Below are 19,453 nucleotides of genomic sequence, written 5' to 3'. Positions count from 1 at the left end.
CCGAGCCGACTGCACATGCCCACAGGCCACAAGAAAATGGCCGCTTACTTACTGTGTTTGACCCCCAGTGCCGGAAGAAGACGCGTGAAGAGGCCGATCCTGAAGAAGATGGAGGCAGCACTGGAGAGTTCTCTCGCAGCATTGGGGACGCCCCCAGTGCTGTTCGAACTCATTTGCATACCGACAAAAACTGGGATTTCTACAGAACGGCAGCACGGAGAAGACATCTAAAGGTAGGAGAAGAATAGCTTTTCCTAAGGCTATTCCTACGTGTGACTGACAAAAAATTCTATTTTAAATAGAATCCCTTTAAGCTAGGTTCACACTAGCATTTGGGTTTCTGTCCTTAGGGTTCACATGGGGACCCGAAAGTTGAAGACCCTGTCTGCTTAAAAAGCCATGGACCCCATATACTATAATGGGTATAGTTCCATAAAATTTCATATAAGTTCAATATTTCAAATATGGTTTATTTGTCATTTTACTTTAATTTACCTTAGTACTGACTAAAGTGATAGCATTATATTCAAGTATAACAATAAAAAAAGTATACATCTTAAAGAAATAGTGGATTCTTTCAGTGACTAGTACTCAAACGTCTATAACCCACAAGATACTTCAATTCCCCAACCCAAGATTTTTTATTTTAAAGCAAATACATCTCCCTCAAATTTCACATACCCAATTCAATTATCTAAATTCACCATTTTCTCAAACAGAAATACTTAAGGCCATAACTACTTAGGAGAATTATTTTACATTTAAAGACATATGATCTCCCCATCTCTACCGCAGAGGGGGAGATCATATGTCTCTGGAGGAAATGCTTCGAGCAATTATCACCACTATTCCGAAACCTGGGAAAAATCCTGCCTATGTTACTTATTATAGGCCTATATCTCTATTGAATGGAGATGTTAAATTAAATGCAAAGATATTAGCACAAGACTAATTAATGTTCTTCCTAATTTAGTTCATGCAGTTCAAGTTGGAGACAAGCCTCCACCAGATGTATTATAGACCTCCTAGGCTGGGTGGAACACACCGGGACGCCATCTTTGCACCGTTCATTAGACATTGAAAGGTGTTTGATAGACTGAACTGGCCATACGCCTTTCAGGTACTGGAAAAATTTGGCTTTCCAGGTTCAATACTTCAAGCAATCAAAGAATTATACAAGAATTTATTAGAACAAATCCACTCATGGAATAAATGTTACAATACTCTACATAACGTCGGACTGTCTGCAGACGATACCGTTATCATACTTGATATCCCGGCAGCCTCTTTGACTGCTACATCGGAAATCACTAATATGTTTAGTTCTTTTTCATACTACAGTATAAAGTCAATGAAAGTAAATCCTTAATATTAGGAATGTATATACCAGACGAACTAAAAAAACAGTATTATTAAAAACCTTCCCTATAAATAGTAACACGCTATACCCAACCTAGGAATAAATCTCACATTTCTGACGCATAAACTAATTGATCTAAATTGGAAACCCCTTATATCTCAAACCCAAAAAGATATTGACTCATTGAGCAAGTATGAACTGTCTTGGATTGGAAGAATGAACATATAGAAAATGATGATTCTACCCAAATTTCTGTATAAATTCAGAACAACCCGACCCTACTCCAAGAGCTGTTTTCCAACAGGACAATGCAGGGTGCTTGTGCTATTGCATGGCCTAAGCGTGTAACCATGGCCTGCATCGTCTCTGGACTTGTCTCCCATCAGGGACATCTGGGATATCATTGATCAGCGATTACAAAGGGAGCTGCCAGCAGCCCGTTTTGTTGATTTGCAGGCCCGAGTACATTAAGGGTAAGTTCACACAGAGTTTTTTGGTCAGGATTTTGAGGCCGTATCCACCTCAAAATCCTGAACAAAAAGACGGCTCCCATTGAAATCAATGGGAGCCGGTCACTTCTTTTATTCTAGGAGCCGGTTTGTACCGGCTCCCGGAAAAAGAAGCGACATACTCATTGTTTCAGGCGGAGACACTCCCTCCCACTATGCCCATTCATTTGGGCCTAATCTGGAGCGGAGTGCGCGACTGGATGTTGGTGCACTGCATCGGCATCCAGTCGCAGGTAACCGTATTTTGGACCGGAACCTGAGGCAACCTCCGCCTCAGGTTCTGGTCCAGAAAACCCAGTGTGAACTCACCCTAAAGGTCGCTTCATAGATAAAATTTCCCATTGCACATGGTCTCCTCAGGTGATCTGGGAAACTTAGTTGTTAGCCTATATAGCACACCCAAGCTGTTAGGCCTCCACCATACAGGATTTACTGTCCGCAAATACTGATCCATAACCCGCTCATAAAAGTGTTTGCGTGGCATCAGTAAAGACATCCGCAATCACAGATCCTGTATGATTTTCTACACTGGTCTGTGCCGCAAACACAGAAATATCTAAAAAAAATGCTTTGTAATTTGCAGACCCCTTCTATGGCTGCAATTTTTGCGAACTTGTATGGGCCCATAGAAATGCAAGTGTTTGCACTTTTATCGCACAATTGCTGACCCTTTAATTACGTAAAATTACCATTCTGTGCATGCGGCTTTAGGGATTGTACAATGGCCGCCTTGCTAACAGTTTTCAATGTGGACCCATAGAATTGTGAATACAGTGCTATAATGTGTATTATACAGGCTATAATTCAGGATCAGCAACAAATAAATAATGGAACGTACAGTATTTGCAAGCAATGCTGCAAGCTGTATTAACATTTAAACAAGCTTCAGAGCTGAAATCTCATAGGATTCCTTTTTTGGCTCAATGTCTACATAAAGCTTGCCCTGGTAATTTGTGTTCTGGTAAGCAGAGTTTCTACACAAAACACTGATGTAGCAGAAAGAAGTTGTCCCCCTGCATTAGGAGCACTGCAAAGCTGTTAGGGATGTGTCTAATGTCAGGCTTGCTGACTGTTTCCATTGACGACCTGCTAAATTGTAAATGCAGCTCTGACTGTAACCCAGGATCACTATAAAATTCGTAATGTAATGTATAGACAAAGCTACTCATCTTTTTACATAGCAATGATGTAGAAGTTATTGTTTCTTTCTACACAATATTATTCTGCTGGTGGCATCTGAAATAGATGAGCAAATAGAAAAAAAAATTGTTTCATTAGCGTATCGCTGACAGGCAGTCCCTCATTTTATATAGCCATATGTCCTCATTTGACACATTGGAGGCTGAAATATTGTTGTATATGAAGGAAATACAGCACCGTGCTTGGAAATTCACCTGTCAGCGAAATCTCAGATTCAGCTCTCCTTTAGTAGCATCAATTACTGGCTGCTCTGCAGATCTGCACCCTGCCGGATCATTAATATACTGTATGCACTGATATCACACAGTCTTCTCTATTAGCCGTGTGAGACGTGACTCTATGCAGTAATATTGGACTTCTGTTCATGTCAGTGGCAATATTTTTACGCGTATAATGAGCATTAGGCCGAGGCCCCACGTTGCAGAAACGCAGCTTCTTTTGTTGCAGATTTTGCTGTGGATTTTTAAGCCAAAGCCAAGATTGGCTACAAAAGGAATGGGAAATGTATATGAAGTGCTTATACTTCTGCTCAATCCACTACAGACTTTGGCTCAAAATACACAGCAAATTCTCAAAAAAAGCTGTGTTTCCGCAATATGGGGCCTTAGCCTTTGGCAGGAAACGCCATGGTAAAAATCGCAAAGTTTTACAGTACTTGCAAAGTGGATGGGATTCATGCAAATCCCATGCTCACTTTGCGGAAAAAATCTCAGCGCGGACATGCTGCGATTTCCAAAACCGTCATGGTTTTGAAAATCGCAGCATGTCAATTATATCTGAGGAAACGCTGCCGGCTTTCCTATAGATATAATTGGAACAGAAAGTTTGCGGAGAAAAACTTTCTGTTCAAAGCGCTGCGGGAAGAACTGCAATACGTTCACGCTGCGGTTGTTCCCACTACGCTTTAGCGTGGCGGTTCTGGCCTGTGGGGCTTTAGCTTTAAAGAAATCTCCCCGCCAACAACACTATGAGACTGGCTGGATCCCTGGGAATTCAAGCATTGGGACCCCTATCAATCATGAGAATAAGGAGGTCTCTGTGTCCCCTTTGTGAATAGAGCAATAGTCTGGATGCATAAGCATAGTCCCATAGAAGTGAACTGAGCAGTGGTCACATATATGCACTACAGATCACACTGGGGACTTCTGATCTATACTTATATTTCAGATTTAACAGCAGAACAATGCATCAAAGCTTCAAGCATAGCTAATGCCAAAATCTGCGTATCTGAGCTATCCCTGGCATATCGACCGCTCTTTAGACAGCTACATGGATGTCCTTGTATACATCCTGCAGGTTCTGAAGCAGCTGAGGTCAGTCAGTTTCACAAGTCACCTCCGATTATGTCTTGCCCTGAGCTTGTGCTCTGAATATTTTTCAGTCCTGCTTCTGTATGCCATGAAAGTGTTAGACATACTCTGAGCTTTCTGTCGGTTCCAGCAAGAGTCATTTGCCTGCAAGTCAAAAGCTGCCACCTTGTTTTTGATCTGGTAGACATGTTGGAAGTTTAAGTGTCACATTCACTAGGCCTCAGCTACAGAACATCCAAGCTACGGCAATCCTATCCGATCCGACTAACATTCTAAATGTGAAAGTTTGGATATTTGTGTGTTTGTGACTCGATCACGCAAAAACGGCTGAACGGATTTGAATGAAATTTGGCACATAGATAGTTTGTAACCTCGATTAAAACATAGGCTACTTTTTATCCCGGTAAATGAGATGGCTTCATGACTTTTATGAATTTCTGTTCACATACTATATTACACTGCTCTTGCAGCAGCTTATCTCAGCTTCTGATAACGCCAAGGCTGTTATCTCTCTGTGTAAACACTCAGTTAACCCTCAATCCTTTCTGTACATGCATTTGCATATTATCTGATCTGCTCCAGGTAACATGCTGACACACTGGATGGGAAAACACCTTTAATCCAAGTTTGTCAATTTTAAACATGTCTGGGGAAAAAGAAAATCTAATTTGTCGCAATGAGAGCTATGAAGGTAGCCAGATTTCTTCTCAAATGGAGCTCAGGGGGATAATTGATGCCAACAACACACTCATTATATGGCGTCCCAGTGAGCTGCTGAGATGCTGGAACAATTAAAGGCACGGTGCGAGGAACGAGTTCAGTGGCAGGCCAGTTCGACAGCTGCCTAAACACCAGAGCAGGTGGATCATCAACGCCAACAACATGCTCATTATATGGGGTCCCTGCGAGCTTCTGAGATGCCAGAACAATCAGGGGCACAGCGTGAGGAGCGAGTTTGAGAGCTGCTGAAATGCTGGAGCAGGCGAACCATCAACGGCAGCAATTTGCTGAATATAGGCAGATTATCGACGCCAACTACACACAGATGAAGTCGCGGGCAGAGGCTAGTATATACACATATATATTAAGAGACATACAGTATTACACTATATGTATACACACACAGTATAGCGTGTATGCATAAATACCATTTTGATTAGTAAAATATAGTTTGATATCGACTGACATCATGTACAAGTATAGTTTAGTAAAAATATTTGATTCCTATGGGAGAATTCAGGAGCATCTTTTCTCTACATTGTACCAATTCTCTGTTATTCCTCCTGAAAATGTAGGAATAAACGAACCGCTGGTCATCATCATGTCCATGGTCAGCAGGTTGTGTCCCTACACAGTATATTATGTAAAAAAATAAATATATAATTTGGGTTTACCATCTAGGATAACCAAATCATAAAGATACTGCTTGATATAAAAGAGCACATAAAAAAATCAGTGTATTCAATTACTAATTAAATTGTGTGCAATAAATAGTCAACTAAATATTCTCAAAAATAATAGTCAAACCCTAGTGAAGCCGAATGCAGTAACTGGGATCTGCAATGGAGATTAGGTGAACACGGAGCCTTGCTGGCAACTCTGTTCTCTGGCTGTATTAAGCTATATTCACACAACAGTGATGTATGACTGTGTGATGTTTTTTTTTTTTTTTTGAATAACACAAGCAGCTATTCAGAAGTAGATAGGGGCAGAGATGGATGGGGGACATTATACTGGGGGCAAAGATGGAGGAGGGACATTACACTAGGAGCAGAGATGGATGGGGATATTATACTGGGGGCAGAGATGGAAGGGGAATATTATACTGGGGGCAGAGATGGAAAGGAAAGATTATACTGGGGGCGGAGACAGAGGGGGGGGACATTGAACTGAGGGCAGATGAAGGGGGGGCATTAAACTGGGGGAAGACATGATGGAACATTAAACTGGGGGCAGATGAAGGGCGATATTAAACAATGGCAGATGAAAGGGGAAAATTAAACTGGGGACAGATGAAGGTGGCAATTAAACTGGGAAAGATTAAGAGGTACATTAAAGGGGCTCTATCACTGGGAAAAGTCATTTTTAACTAATCACATCCTTGCATAGCCTTTACAAATGGTATTCCACACCTACCTTTAGTATGTAGATTGCCTCAGTGGTTTCCGAATAAGTCCTTTTTTTATTCATATGCTAATGAGCTTCCAGCCAGTACAGGAAGTTCCCAGCAGCCTCCTCTCTTCTATTATCTCCTATGTATGTGTGCAAACAGGAAGCTGAGTCATCATCAGCAGCAGCCTGTGCATAGGAAACAAAAGCAAAGGGGGTGCACGATGCATCGTGCACCAGTCTAATTAGCCTATGAATAAAAACCACTCAGAAACCACTGAGGCAATCTACATACTAAAGGTAGGTGTGGAATAGACTTTCTAAAGGCGATACAAGGATGTGGTTAGTTAAAAATGACTTTTCCCAGTGATAGAAACCCTTTAAAATGGGGACATCTGGAGGGGGATATTAAACAATGGGGGTTACTGGAGGAGGACATTAAACCGTGGGAGTGGAGGGGGATCTGTTTGCCTCTAGTTGCCCCCAGTTTCATGTCCCACTCCAGCTGCTATTAATTTATTGCCCCCCTCCAGCTGCTCCAGTTTCATGTTCCCTTTAGTTTCCACCAGTTTAAACTGGGACACCAGGAGAGGGACTTAATACTGTGGGGCAGGGAACATTATAATGTGAGGGCATATAATTTACGGGTGACTGTAGGAGGAATATACTGTGTGGGGGCACATTTTGTCCCTCATTCTGTTGTTCAAAAGTTGGGATGTATGTTACAGGTATTAGTCTAGGTTGGAGCCCAGAGGTATAGGTTATAGCCGCTGTGAGAGAGTGGCTACATAATTTATTTTTGGAGAATATTTTGTTGGATATTTACAGCTCCTCTTTCTAATAGTAATTCAAGAAACTGATTTTTTAGCCCACACATTATATTACTTTGGTATTCACTGTGGGGAGAATTATGATGCTAGGGATATGCCCAGTTGACAAGGGGAATGGTGACAATTTATTGATGTATTCCTAAAGGGAAGTCACGCCATTCATCAGTCATCTTGGAGCGTCCTTCTGCTGCTTGATGTGTGCTGTTGTGTAAGCACGTAGCCTGCAGAGCTAAGAGGGTCCTAGTTCAAGGCAGGATCTAGTCACCATACTGCTTACAGGGACCCCAGGACATAAACAGTCCCAAGGCAAAGAACAGGTGGCATGCTAATTTTGCAATAAATGTGTGTCTGCAGAATTTCAGGAATTTACAAATGGGTGTCAGGTAAAATTTGTATGTAGCTGTACATTGGGCCCCCAGAATGAATTCTGCTGAAGGACCCAGGCACCCAAGTCTAACTGGTTATATATGTAGGGCTTTGTGCAGTCAGTTTATAGTCCATGCAGTATATTGTGAAGGACATTTGACACACTGCCCTACTTTGACATTTCCTTTTTATTGAAGGTGATAAGGAGAGCAGATGAGTCAGCGCATTACTGTATTTGCATTGTGCATTATGTGCATTTTGTGTGCAGGATATTCCTCTTCCAAGTTACTTAAACATTTGCAGTTATGCACATTTTATAAGACATCAGTCATCAATAGAATCGCAGCACATTAAACTATTTAGCAGAAATTGATCTGGAATTATGGCTTGTCATATCTAGTAGCTGGCATTCAGAGTATGCTGCCCGCAGTGGTTTACTGATGGCTTGGTTATACACTAGAGCAGGGGTAGGGAACGTACGGCTCTCAAGCTGTAGCAAAACTACAACTCTCAGCATGCATACTTGCATTGCTGTTCTTGGAACTCCCATGGAAGTGAATGGAGCATGTTGGGAGTTGTAGTTTCACAGCAGCTGGAGAGTCGAAGGTTCCCTACCCTTGCACTAGAGCAGGGGTAGGGAACGTACGGCTCTCCAGCTGTTGCAAAACTACAACTCCCAGCATGCATACTTGCTCTGCTGTTCTTGGAATTCCCATGGAAGTGAATGAAGCATGATGGGAGTTGTAGTTTCACAGCAGCTGGAGAGCCAAAGGTTCCCTACCCCTGCACTAGAGGATATTACAGGCTGCACAGTAGAGCAAAGTTGGAGATTTTCGTGGTACCATCCAAATATCTTATGTGTATGGGTAGCCTTTCTTTGCATACTGAATTTTCACCCCTGATCCTTTTGCTCTCAGGGGTGGTAAGTCACCACCAGAGGTGTCTAAAAGCAGTTTACTTTATTCTACCCATTCAGAATACATACATGCTTTACTGATCCGAGTGTGCATGTGTATAGGTAGCGAACAGTCTATAGTTCATTTGGCCAGCAGCTATTGAAGGTAACTTTAGACATTCGTTCACCTGAGACAAAGATTCAGTTTACTAACCTAGCAATGTATCCAAATGCCCTGGCCAAGGCACAGTGGGGCACATGTATGCTCCTTGATAAAGTCCTTGATGGCCTGTGACATGTATAGAAGGCCAAACAGTGTTTTTCCCTTCTGAATCGTTGCCTGTGTTGCCAAGATATCTTTGAAGCAATGAGAGTATTGCTGCACACCCATTTGGAGCAATGGTGACACTCTCATTGCTCCAAATACCAGTTAACAAGTCAATAGAATCATACACTACACCCAAATTGCTCCACACCTCTTGTTTAACCCTTGTATTGATTCGCATAATAACTTATTTCCATTCTTTGTCTTTGTGGGATTTAATCTTTCATAAAATTTTGTTCCAGGCTTGCAAATTAACCAGAAGATTGTGACTGCTTACCCTCAGGTGATACTGGTTCGAGTCCCAACTCCAACAGTGCAATCCGATAGTGATATTACTGTCTTGAGACATCTTGAAAAGCTAGGCTGCCGTCTTGTAAATCGCCCACAAGCCATTTTAAACTGCATTAACAAGTTCTGGACGTTTCAGGAATTAGCCGGACATGGAATTCCTTTGCCCGATACTTTCTCCTATGGTAAGTTCCAGAAGCTGCACCAAATGATGTCATTTACAGATTTACAGCATTGGTATATGGAGTCTGCATAAAAAAATGATCTTGAATCACCAGATGCTGTATGTCACACAGTGCCTTTTTTATCACTTCTAGGGGTAAACTGGGTCTGTGATATGGCATCCCATATAAAATTATGCAGGCCGCATCATTACGTACGCAACACCTTGACCTCCACAGTTTACTGAGCTGAACTTATATCATCACAGGAACCTAAGGTTAGAACAGTGGAAACACGGGTGTACAATGTTGTAGCTGTAATACAAATTATGTAATATGAAATATGGCCATATCACAAACATATAGAACTGAAATATTTCTGTATTTTGTAGTATTCTCTACTTCATTCTCTATTCAAGTAGAGCTTATGCACATGGCTGTACCATGACTCAGTTTTGTGCAGAACTACCACAGAGATACATGAACCTCTACGGTCAGAATCTTTGCAAAGCTATGTACACAGAAGACTTGCCCTAAGGCCTGGTTCACATCTGCGTTTGGTATTCCATTCGTGGAGTCCGCTTGGGGACCCCCGACGGGAATACCCAACCAATTAAAAAGTGGTGAGCAATGAAACCACACGGACCCCATAGACTATAATGGGGTCCGTGTGTTTACTATGCGGTGTCCGCACGAATCATGCAGAGACAAAAGTAGTCAAGCAGCACTTTACTCTCCGCATGATTCGTGCAGACACCGCGTAGAAAACACACGGACCCCATTAAAGTCTATGGTGTCCGTGTGGTTTCATTGCTCTCCGCTTTTCATTGCGTTTGGTATTCGGGGGTCCCCAAGTGGATTCCCCAAACGGAATACAGAACACAGATGTGAACCAGGCCTAAGGAAAAAACATCACTGCACACTTGGAGTCCAACAGGGCCATTACAGTAGTCTACAAAACCTGAATCGCTCTGTATAGGCTCTGTGTACTATCAGGCTCTGTGTTAAGGGGCCTAAGCCATAACTCAAGGCTACTTATTGGGGAACAGCTGTTGAGGGGCTCATTTATGGTTAATAACTGGAGGAAATCCACATGGCTACAGTGCGTATTTGCAAATTACACTATACCATAAAGGCCAGTTAAACCAGTGGAATCTGCTGCTGATTTTTAGGCAGGTTCTGCTCCCCAATGTATTCAAGTCAGGATTGCGGGAGGCAGAGATCGTGGCAGGACTCAGAAAAAAATAAGCATCATACTCGATCTTGCCACGGATTCCACAGAATTCACCATTTGACACTACCTATTGATTATTCTCATTCATTTGGCCGAATTAGCGGGGAAACATGGATGCTCTACTTCACCATTCCAGCATGGGGAGCCAGAGGGGATAAAAATAAAGAGGAACCTGAAACAGATGTCCTTAAATTCCCCTTCATTTTTTGTAGAACAAATATAGCCTTAGGCTTAGGCCATCCATAAAGGGGGACCAGACCATGGTTAAAAAATAAAAAACCCACTGAAAATGGCTGATTTTTACTGTACAGTACCTAGCTCAGCTTTCAACCATTGTAATGCAAAGGTTGGAAATCACATCAGAATCCATAGCAGTCATTGACATGCTGTGGATTTTAGATGCAATGTATGGATGACAGATGTGTAGATATCATCCACTATATTGGTACTGTACATCACAATGGCTTCGATGCAAGTTTGTCCTCTACATCCCAGCATAAGGCTGGAGCGCCATGATGATTTTATATATAATCTTTGGAAATCAGTAGTGTAAAATCTGCTGCAATAAGTACTACACAATTAAATATTACATTTTTTGTGATGCTTTTGATGGTAAAACAAAATTGCATTGCAGTGTTGCACAAAATCACACTCGAACAGAACCCCATGTGGGAAAAAATTGCACTTGATTTTGGTTTAATGCAAGAGATCTAGCACTGATGTATTTTTTACAATACTACTTGCAATTTCATGTGTCCCTCCTGTGCCGGTTAACCTTAGTGCCCAATACCTGCCATATTGCTTGGCAAATTTTTTGTATATATGCTATGGGTTAAAACAGTTAGTATAAAGTAAATATTGGAAGTTCCTCTGTACAGGATCCTCATCTCTTGGCCATAGTGAGGAAGAGTTACATGGAGTATCTCTTCTGTCCATCATTACACAAACCGCCCATTAATTTGGATGGACACTTTGTGATGCTTAGTTTCCCCTATGTATGGCGCGCTACAGGAGAATGCCAATTTGCCCCGTTTGCCTCTCTAAGATATGTGTTCTGAAAAGGGGAGAGCTTAACTCTCTTAACTAGGGTTAACAACTAGAGATGAGCGAACAGTAAAATGTTCGATATTCGTTTCGAGTAGCCCCTCAATATTCGACTACTCGAATCGACTATCGAACCCTATTATAGTCTATGGGGGGAAAATGCTCGTTTCAGGGGTAGGCAACGCTCGATCAAATTATACTTACCAAGCCCACGAGTGAGGGTCGGGCTGGATCCTCCGAGCAGTCTTCTCCGTGCAGCGTCCCCGCTGCATCCTCCGGCTCTGAATTCACTCTGCCAGGCATCGGGCCTGGGCAGAGCTGACTGCGCATGTCCGCACTACAAGCGGACATGCGCAGTCGGCTCTGCCCAGGCCCGATGCCTGGCAGAGTGAATTCAGAGCCGGAAGATGCCGCGGGGAAGCTGCACGGAGAAGACTTCTAAAGGTAGGAGAAGAACCAGCGTTGATTGGCCGACTGTATAGCATTCGGCCAATCAATGCTGGTTCTGCATCGAACTTTTCCATTCGAATAGCGAGTGGTACTCAATCGAGTACAAGTATTTCGAATACCGTAGTATTCGATCGAATACCTACTCGATCAAATACTACTCGCTCATCTCTATTAACAACCCAACTGACAGTATTCATGTGAAGACACTCAATATGGCACCACCCCAAAAGGGGTCACCAGTATTTTCACCCACATTAAGTGAGTGGCTCAATGTTTGCCTGCAGAAATGTGAGGCTGGTTTCAATTTAACTGACACTCAACCATGGTTGGACTATTAAAGGATTATTTTATTTTATCATACTTCAAAGGTGCTGTCATGTAGTGCAGCGGAGTAGCCTACCAGTGAAACAGTTTTTGCATATTGCATGCTCCTCATGGTACTGAGGACGAACGTGGTCATGTCAATAGCGTCTATGTGATTTTGAAATGTCTCCACAGATTTCAGGAAGGCAACCAGTGCATGCTGGGATTTATTATCCTTTATTGTACTCCACCTGGAAACTGAACTATAAATCCCAGCATACACTGTTTTCATCCTCACCAAACCTGGTGCTAACCTAAAAGTTTCTCTCACAAGAACAACAGGTTCAGTGGAAGGATGCTGATTTCTTTTTATTCCAGGATAGGATAGTATTTTACTATGATAACATATTCCTACTGAAATATAAAAATAGAATTTATCTTTAAAACAGGTCTGTGCGCCGAAGAAAGTCCAAAGTGTTCTGCATAGCAATGGTGTAGCTAGCAGATCAGCTACCGGAGTGGTCAAACAGGTCGGACAGATGCAGCAATACCATAATCAATGCCAAGGAGCGGATCACAAATTGTGTGGCCTGCATTACACTTGATGTAAATGGTACTTGTGTATACATAAGACATAATAGCTAGTAGTAAATGGGTTTGGATGCTTGGCACTATCCACTTGCATTTGGGCCAATATATACATTATGTGGGTATTATTTGTCTTACAATTTGTCCTTATTAACATGACAGGTGGACACGAAGAATTTGGAAAAATGATAGATGCAGCAGAACCTCTTGGATATCCTGTTGTTGTGAAAAACACTCGTGGTCATCAAGGTATTTAATGATATACAGTGAAATTCCTTTATGCAATAATCCAGTGTGTATTGTTGTAAAGGGGATGTGCCCTTATGGACACTTATTCTCTATCCACAGCACAGGGGATAAGTGTCTGATTGATGGGGTCCTCCAGTGATCAGGAGGATGGGGGACCGAAAGTCCCCCTAAAGCCTTCTTGTGAATAGAGCGCCAGTGCGCGTATATGACCAGCGTTCCATTGACTTCTGTGGGGCTGTGAGTGATGCCGGAGATTACAATCACAGCAACCCCACTAAAGTGAATGGAGTGGCGGTCTTGCAGGCGTATTGGTGCTTTATTCACAAGAAGGCATTAGGGGACTTTCAGTCCCCCATCCTCCTGATTACTGGGTGACTTGGTGTTCGGGCCCCCCTGTTCTGTGCATTGGGATAGGCGTTCATAACAAACACCTTCATGTACAAGGGTTCATGTACATAGCCACATTATAGGTCTATGTTATGTAGATCCATATGTGATGCATGAGACCCTACTGTACTGAAGTATACCTCTGATTTCATACAGACGTATATATAGACTGGTCTTTCTCAGTCAAGTTCCATGAAGATCATACATACATGATGTGTGTTTCATACAGCTTTGTGTTTCTAAGGGAAGTGATTTTAAAGGGAGTCCGCCAGATCCAAAATGTCTCCCAAACCAATAACCGTACCATATAAGGAGCAAATGCCCCAGCAATGATCATTTTGCTAGGGGTCTGAGTTGCCAAAACCATGACCATCAGCTCCCCATCAGCAACTCCTCATTCAGAGCAGGGGTTTTCCAGACACCCTGTAAGACCAAGTTCATACATGGCATATTTTCCATAAAATCACGTTGCAAATAACTTAACTGCAAATCGAAGTAAGAAATCCATATTTTTTTCTGACATTTTGAGGGTGTTAATGGTAGATTTCTGAATTTCACCACATACCACCAGCTACACAATGTTTTCACAGATGCTTCATACATTTCACTGTATTGAGGGATCCATGAAAACTGACAAAAATAGGGCATGTTGTATTTTCTGACGGTCCATGAAAATGGACTGTAAAAAAAAATTAAATAATTGCTCATGTGAATACCCCTTATTCACATTCAGTAAATTTAATGTGGCTATGTGATGGCAGGTTAACTTGCCCCCTCCACACATGATAGCATATACAGCATATAATCAGTGGCGAAGATTTGTTTTCAGGGGTATCACAAGCCAGATCTCAGAGTAAGCACGCGCACCCTTGAAAATACACCAAATTTATGACGATGTGTGCGCCTCTTTAGGAATGATGTGCATTCTCCACCAGCATAGGAGATAGCAAGGCCGGTGTCTTGATCCCCCCCCCCCCCAGTGTGTTCTACTTAATAGACATCCCCCTTTATTGATGCACATTCAGACTCGGTGAAGTCGCCCAGTTATTTTGCCCTCTGGATGACATACAGGGTGGTTTTGTTGGCACTCTGCACCCGGCTCTTTGGCTATTTTATTGCTTCACTGTTAATGCCTTGAAAGTTCTCTCAGGACATGAATATTTCATTGCAATTGCCAGAGGCGGCCTTTCATTTTCTAGTGAAGTGAACCTCCGTTGGATAATAAAGATATAAGCAGTTAAAAAAAAAAAAACCTGCGTCCTGAGATGTAGCCTGGCATCCATGACTGTGTGTAGGCAGAAGCTCCGGGGCCCCTTGGGGAAAAGCCATACCTGGGCCTCCTACACAATAGCTGGGAGCCGGGGATTAGAGGATGTGCATAGCTGTTGTGTATAATATCACCTGTCCCTACAGTCTATGGATGCATAGACTTTATGTGCAAACAGTGGATATAGATATCTCTATATACATGCAGCCTTGGTGACCGAAACGGCACTACGAAGGGTTTATATGCAGTTATATATGTGCAGTTTATATGGCAGGAGCAGATGCTGACTTATAATAGTAATAATGTGGTCCAAACCAACTGTATATTTGGCCATGTACTTCTGTGGCTGACAAGTGTCACCCATAGGTCATCAGTATGTGATCTTTGGGGGTCCCACTCCACATCATCTGTTCTGGAAGCATCTGGGATGGGACGCTATTCATTCATTACTAACCGGACTGATCTTCTTTTGTATGACTAGTTTGCGGTATTTTCATGGCCATTTTGACCAGTGAAAATCTATTGTACATGGCCAGCTAATAACACAAACTGCAGGGTGTATATAGCTGAGGCGATCGCATTAGAAACAGCCTTGCAGCTGAACACAGAACCGGAGAAGATTTCAACCACTGCATTGCTACAAGGTGTGGTTCTGGAAGGAAAGTCAGAACACATTCACTCATGTACACGAGTATATCCCATAGGTATAGGGCTTGTCTTCTATAGGGTAATGGGAAACCAGGACAGAGCAGGAAACAGCACACGTTGTAAGACATGTAGATAAGGAAACTGGGAAGAATAGCGCTGTAAACCAGATGATTATTTGGCCAACAGATATTGAGCAGCTAGGATATGCTATCAGTGCCTGTCGGTGGGGATCTGACCGCTGAACTACTAGGTAAAGATCATCAGGCCAGCAGATGATGTAAAAAATATTGTCAGTAAGTCTGTGCATGTGTGTGTTAGGTCAGGAGCTATAGCTGTCGGGTGGATGGGTGTTTGGCTACAAGATGTAGATCTATTTAACAGATACAAAAGATGGATGTGAACGGATGGTCATCTGTTTACATAGATATCAATGTTAAAAAAAAACAACAACCCAGAACATTTCATTCCATTTTTTTAAGGCCATATAAACATAGTATAACATACTTTTCTGTCTGTCTAAAAAAGCAGATCTTATTTTTTTTATCTCTATGTAAATGGATGGCCATTTGTTTGCATCCATTGGCATCCATTTTTTGCTTCCCTTATTTGCCTCCGTTAAAGTGAAATGCTAAATGGATGTAAAAAAACGTGATCTGAACGGAGCCTAGCGTGTATAGCCAACTTTCATAACCCCCTATTAACTATCACAATTGTAATATCACAATGTAGAGGGTAAAACTGCATTCACACAGTGCAGTTAAAACTGCATTGGAATGAACAACATGCAGTTTTGATCTGGTTTTTGGTGTGTGGCATGCCAAAATAAGAAAATTAAGAAATTTCACCAAAAATCAAAATTGCAGTTTTCTCCAAAGTAGTTTTCACTGCACTGTACATTCACTCTTAGGACAGTGAGCAGATTTGGTGAAAGGAAACCTAAAAGGGAGTGGGGTAAGCATACCGCCATGATAACTAAGGGCGTATCAGGTCTAATAATACAAAAGGGGACAACTTTTGGTCATGCACAATACTTCTGAAATCCTGTTAGGTAGCATATACCATACATCTGACTCATCACACTGTTAATGGGACATTTTCGGCACTCGTGAGTCACCACCGATTGAGTAACATAGAAGATAACATCTAATTCAACTTCATGTAAAAACAGGAAATAACTTACAAAAACCTAGAATCAATTTGATATAGAAAAATCTAAAGTTGGAAAACATAGAAGGACCCATTGAGGTCTCTGTAAAGTATTAAAGCATGACAAGGTACCTGAATGGAAGGGACAACCAGTTTCCCAAGGCAGAAATATGTGTAGACTATTTCTAAGTCTTCAGACTTCTTAGAAGATCAGCGGGTGGTGACAGTAAGCGCAAGGTTTAGAAAGAAGAAGTCTGTGGTCTATGACCCAAGGGATCAAATCAGGGTCACCATAGCCTTGTCTTCCAGCATGAGATATGTCGGCGACCTCTAGTATAAAGTAACCATATACAGCCCTTTATAACAGTGGTTTTGTTTCTTTCCCAGGAAAAGCTGTATTCCTGGCACGGGATAAACACCATTTGATGGACATATCTCACCTCGTGCGGCATGATGCTCCATATCTGTTTCAGAAGTACGTGAAAGAGTCTCATGGAAAAGATATCCGCGTGGTGATTGTTGGTGGGCGTGTCGTAGGATCCATGTTGCGATGTTCCACTGATGGCAGAATGCAGAGTAATTGCTGCTTGGGTAAGTGATTTTGGAGCATGGCGGAGCAGCGAGACACAAGAAATTACGCAGTCTGTGTGCTGCCAAGCTTATCAACACAGTGCCAATTCGGTTTTGGACACCTGACAGCCTGGTTGCTAGGGATATGCTGTCTAACAACCGGCAGCATTTTTCATGCATTGCTTTTCACAAAAAAGTCCACAATACTCTTTCTGTTTCCATTATACCAATAGGGAAACTATCAGCAATGTGTGGATGGGATTCGCCACTTTGCAGGGAGTGTAAAATTCTGTGTTTTTTGCTGTGGCGTTTCCACCACATGAGGCCTCTTCCTCAAGGTGACCCTACACATTAAATGAATCACAGCTGAAATTGCAGGTGAAATGAACGTAGCTGCATAGTTTTACAGTCCCTGCAAAGTGGATAAGATTCTAGGAAATCCCATCCACACATTATGAAAAATAAACGCAGTGGACACGCTGCAATTTCCAAAACCATTGCAGTTTTGGAAATTGCAGCATGTCAATTATACCTATGGAAACACTGACGGTTTCCCTGTAGGTATAATGGAAGTCTCTGCAGACTTTTTGTGAAAATTGTGATGTGTTGCTGCCACTGTTTTGCCCACAGTGTTTTTTTTTGCTGTGGACCGCTACTTGAGGCCTTAGCCTGTATGACAAAAAAAATCTGTTTGCAGTGGCCACCAGGGGGAGCTCATTGAATACCTCCTTAGCCAACTCCAATAGACGCAATATAAATACATATCAGTAAGTTCCCCTATTGTCAGCCTTTAAAGATGACTTGTCTATTCAGTATAGGAGACAGTAGCTAGCTTCTCTTCTTGCTTGGGTTTATCTTGAAAGTAATGCACCTGCAACCTAGAATGTGACTGAATAAACAGAAAGGTCAGACCTAAGATTTCTTTTTTCTGTATTGTATCCCCTAAATTCTGCTTTCTTTTTATGTTCCAGGTGGCGTGGGCACCACTTTCCCTCTTAGTGAACAAGGAAAACTATTAGCTATGCAAGTGTCAAACCTCCTGGGGATGGACATATGTGGCATCGACCTTCTCTTGAAAGATAATGGATCGTTCGTGGTTTGTGAAGCTAATGCAAATGTCGGTTTTACTGAATTTGACCAGGCATGTAAATTAGATCTTGGCGGCATTATTGCAGATTATGCAATATCTCTTCTTCCCAGTAGGCCATCAAAAGAGATGTCTGTGCTATCTGCAGCATCCAACCCTCCAGAAATCAATGAGACAACAGCACTTGCATCTGTCAGCACTCACACGAGCGGTGATGGATCGCGCTGTAGTAATAGTGGTTCTGATGGAAAGGAAATCAGGGATTCTATCAATGCACCAAAGCCATGTTCCCCGATACAGACAGATAGTATCTGTAATGATGTCGCAGAGTAAACTACCTCTTCATTACCAGTGTAAATGAATGCACTTATCAATCACAGTGGCCAACTCGGCTCAACAGGGGCTTGCAAATAAATTACAAAAACCAGTATGTTCTGAGCCGCTATAGTGCTGAAAATGTAATAATTCTGCTGCTTCCTTGTGTCTCATCAGTAACTATGTTACTCCTGGGATCGAATTCATTATTTGCACCTGTAGAATACAAAGTGGCTGTGTATAGGTAGAAGAAAAAATCTGGGTAACATGAGAAAAACCATTCCCTCCTTCTGGGTGTAGTGGGGTTCAATGAGCAATCATATCTCTCACCAGGTATATTCTTCTTTTCTAATGGGTTTAGTCTCACCTTCTTCCTCCGGTGCTCTGTTTATTTACTATATCAATTTGGGTGTTAAAGGAGGCTCATTTTTTGGTTTGATGCCAGAAGCCATCAACTTAGGCTGTATTCACACTGAGTAACGCTGGCGTTTTTTGTGCTTATTTTCGCACATAGCGCCGCGTAGCGCCGCGTTAACGCCGCGTTATTTTGCGGTGGCGTTGCCCGGCGTTAATGCGGCGCTACGTGGCGTTAAAGCGGCGCTATGTGCAAAAATAAGCACAAAAAACGCCAGCGTTACTCAGTGTGAATACAGCCTTAGGATAAAGAGCGTGGCCCTTATCAATGCTGTGGGAGACTTGGTCTTGGGCAAAGCTGTTTAAGGTTGAGGCCACACGTTGTGGAAACGCAGCAATTTTTGGCCATTGCGGTAATACATCAAAAGATATCGCTACATTTTACAATCCCCTCTGAT

The 19,453-nt window shown here is 42.2% G+C and overlaps 1 protein-coding gene across 1 annotated transcript in view; it reads left to right on the top strand.

Moving 5' to 3' along the window:
• The window catches only part of RIMKLA (ribosomal modification protein rimK like family member A), a 31,377-nt gene extending 12,362 nt beyond the window's left edge, over positions 1–19,015 (top strand). Inside the window, exons 2-5 of the mRNA XM_075278512.1 lie at positions 9,147–9,377; positions 13,135–13,221; positions 17,057–17,260; positions 18,211–19,015. Coding sequence (XP_075134613.1) covers positions 9,147–9,377; positions 13,135–13,221; positions 17,057–17,260; positions 18,211–18,659 — 971 coding nt within the window. The 3' untranslated portion in view covers positions 18,660–19,015. The remainder of the gene's footprint in view (positions 1–9,146; positions 9,378–13,134; positions 13,222–17,056; positions 17,261–18,210) is intronic.
• Positions 19,016–19,453: the final 438 nt, after the last annotated feature.

The sequence above is a fragment of the Leptodactylus fuscus genome, chromosome 6 (genome assembly GCF_031893055.1).
Source record: "Leptodactylus fuscus isolate aLepFus1 chromosome 6, aLepFus1.hap2, whole genome shotgun sequence".
Taxonomy (NCBI): Eukaryota; Metazoa; Chordata; class Amphibia; order Anura; family Leptodactylidae; genus Leptodactylus; species Leptodactylus fuscus.
The sequence above is the reverse complement of the archived record's forward strand: the minus strand, read 5'-3'. Positions and strand labels throughout refer to the sequence as shown.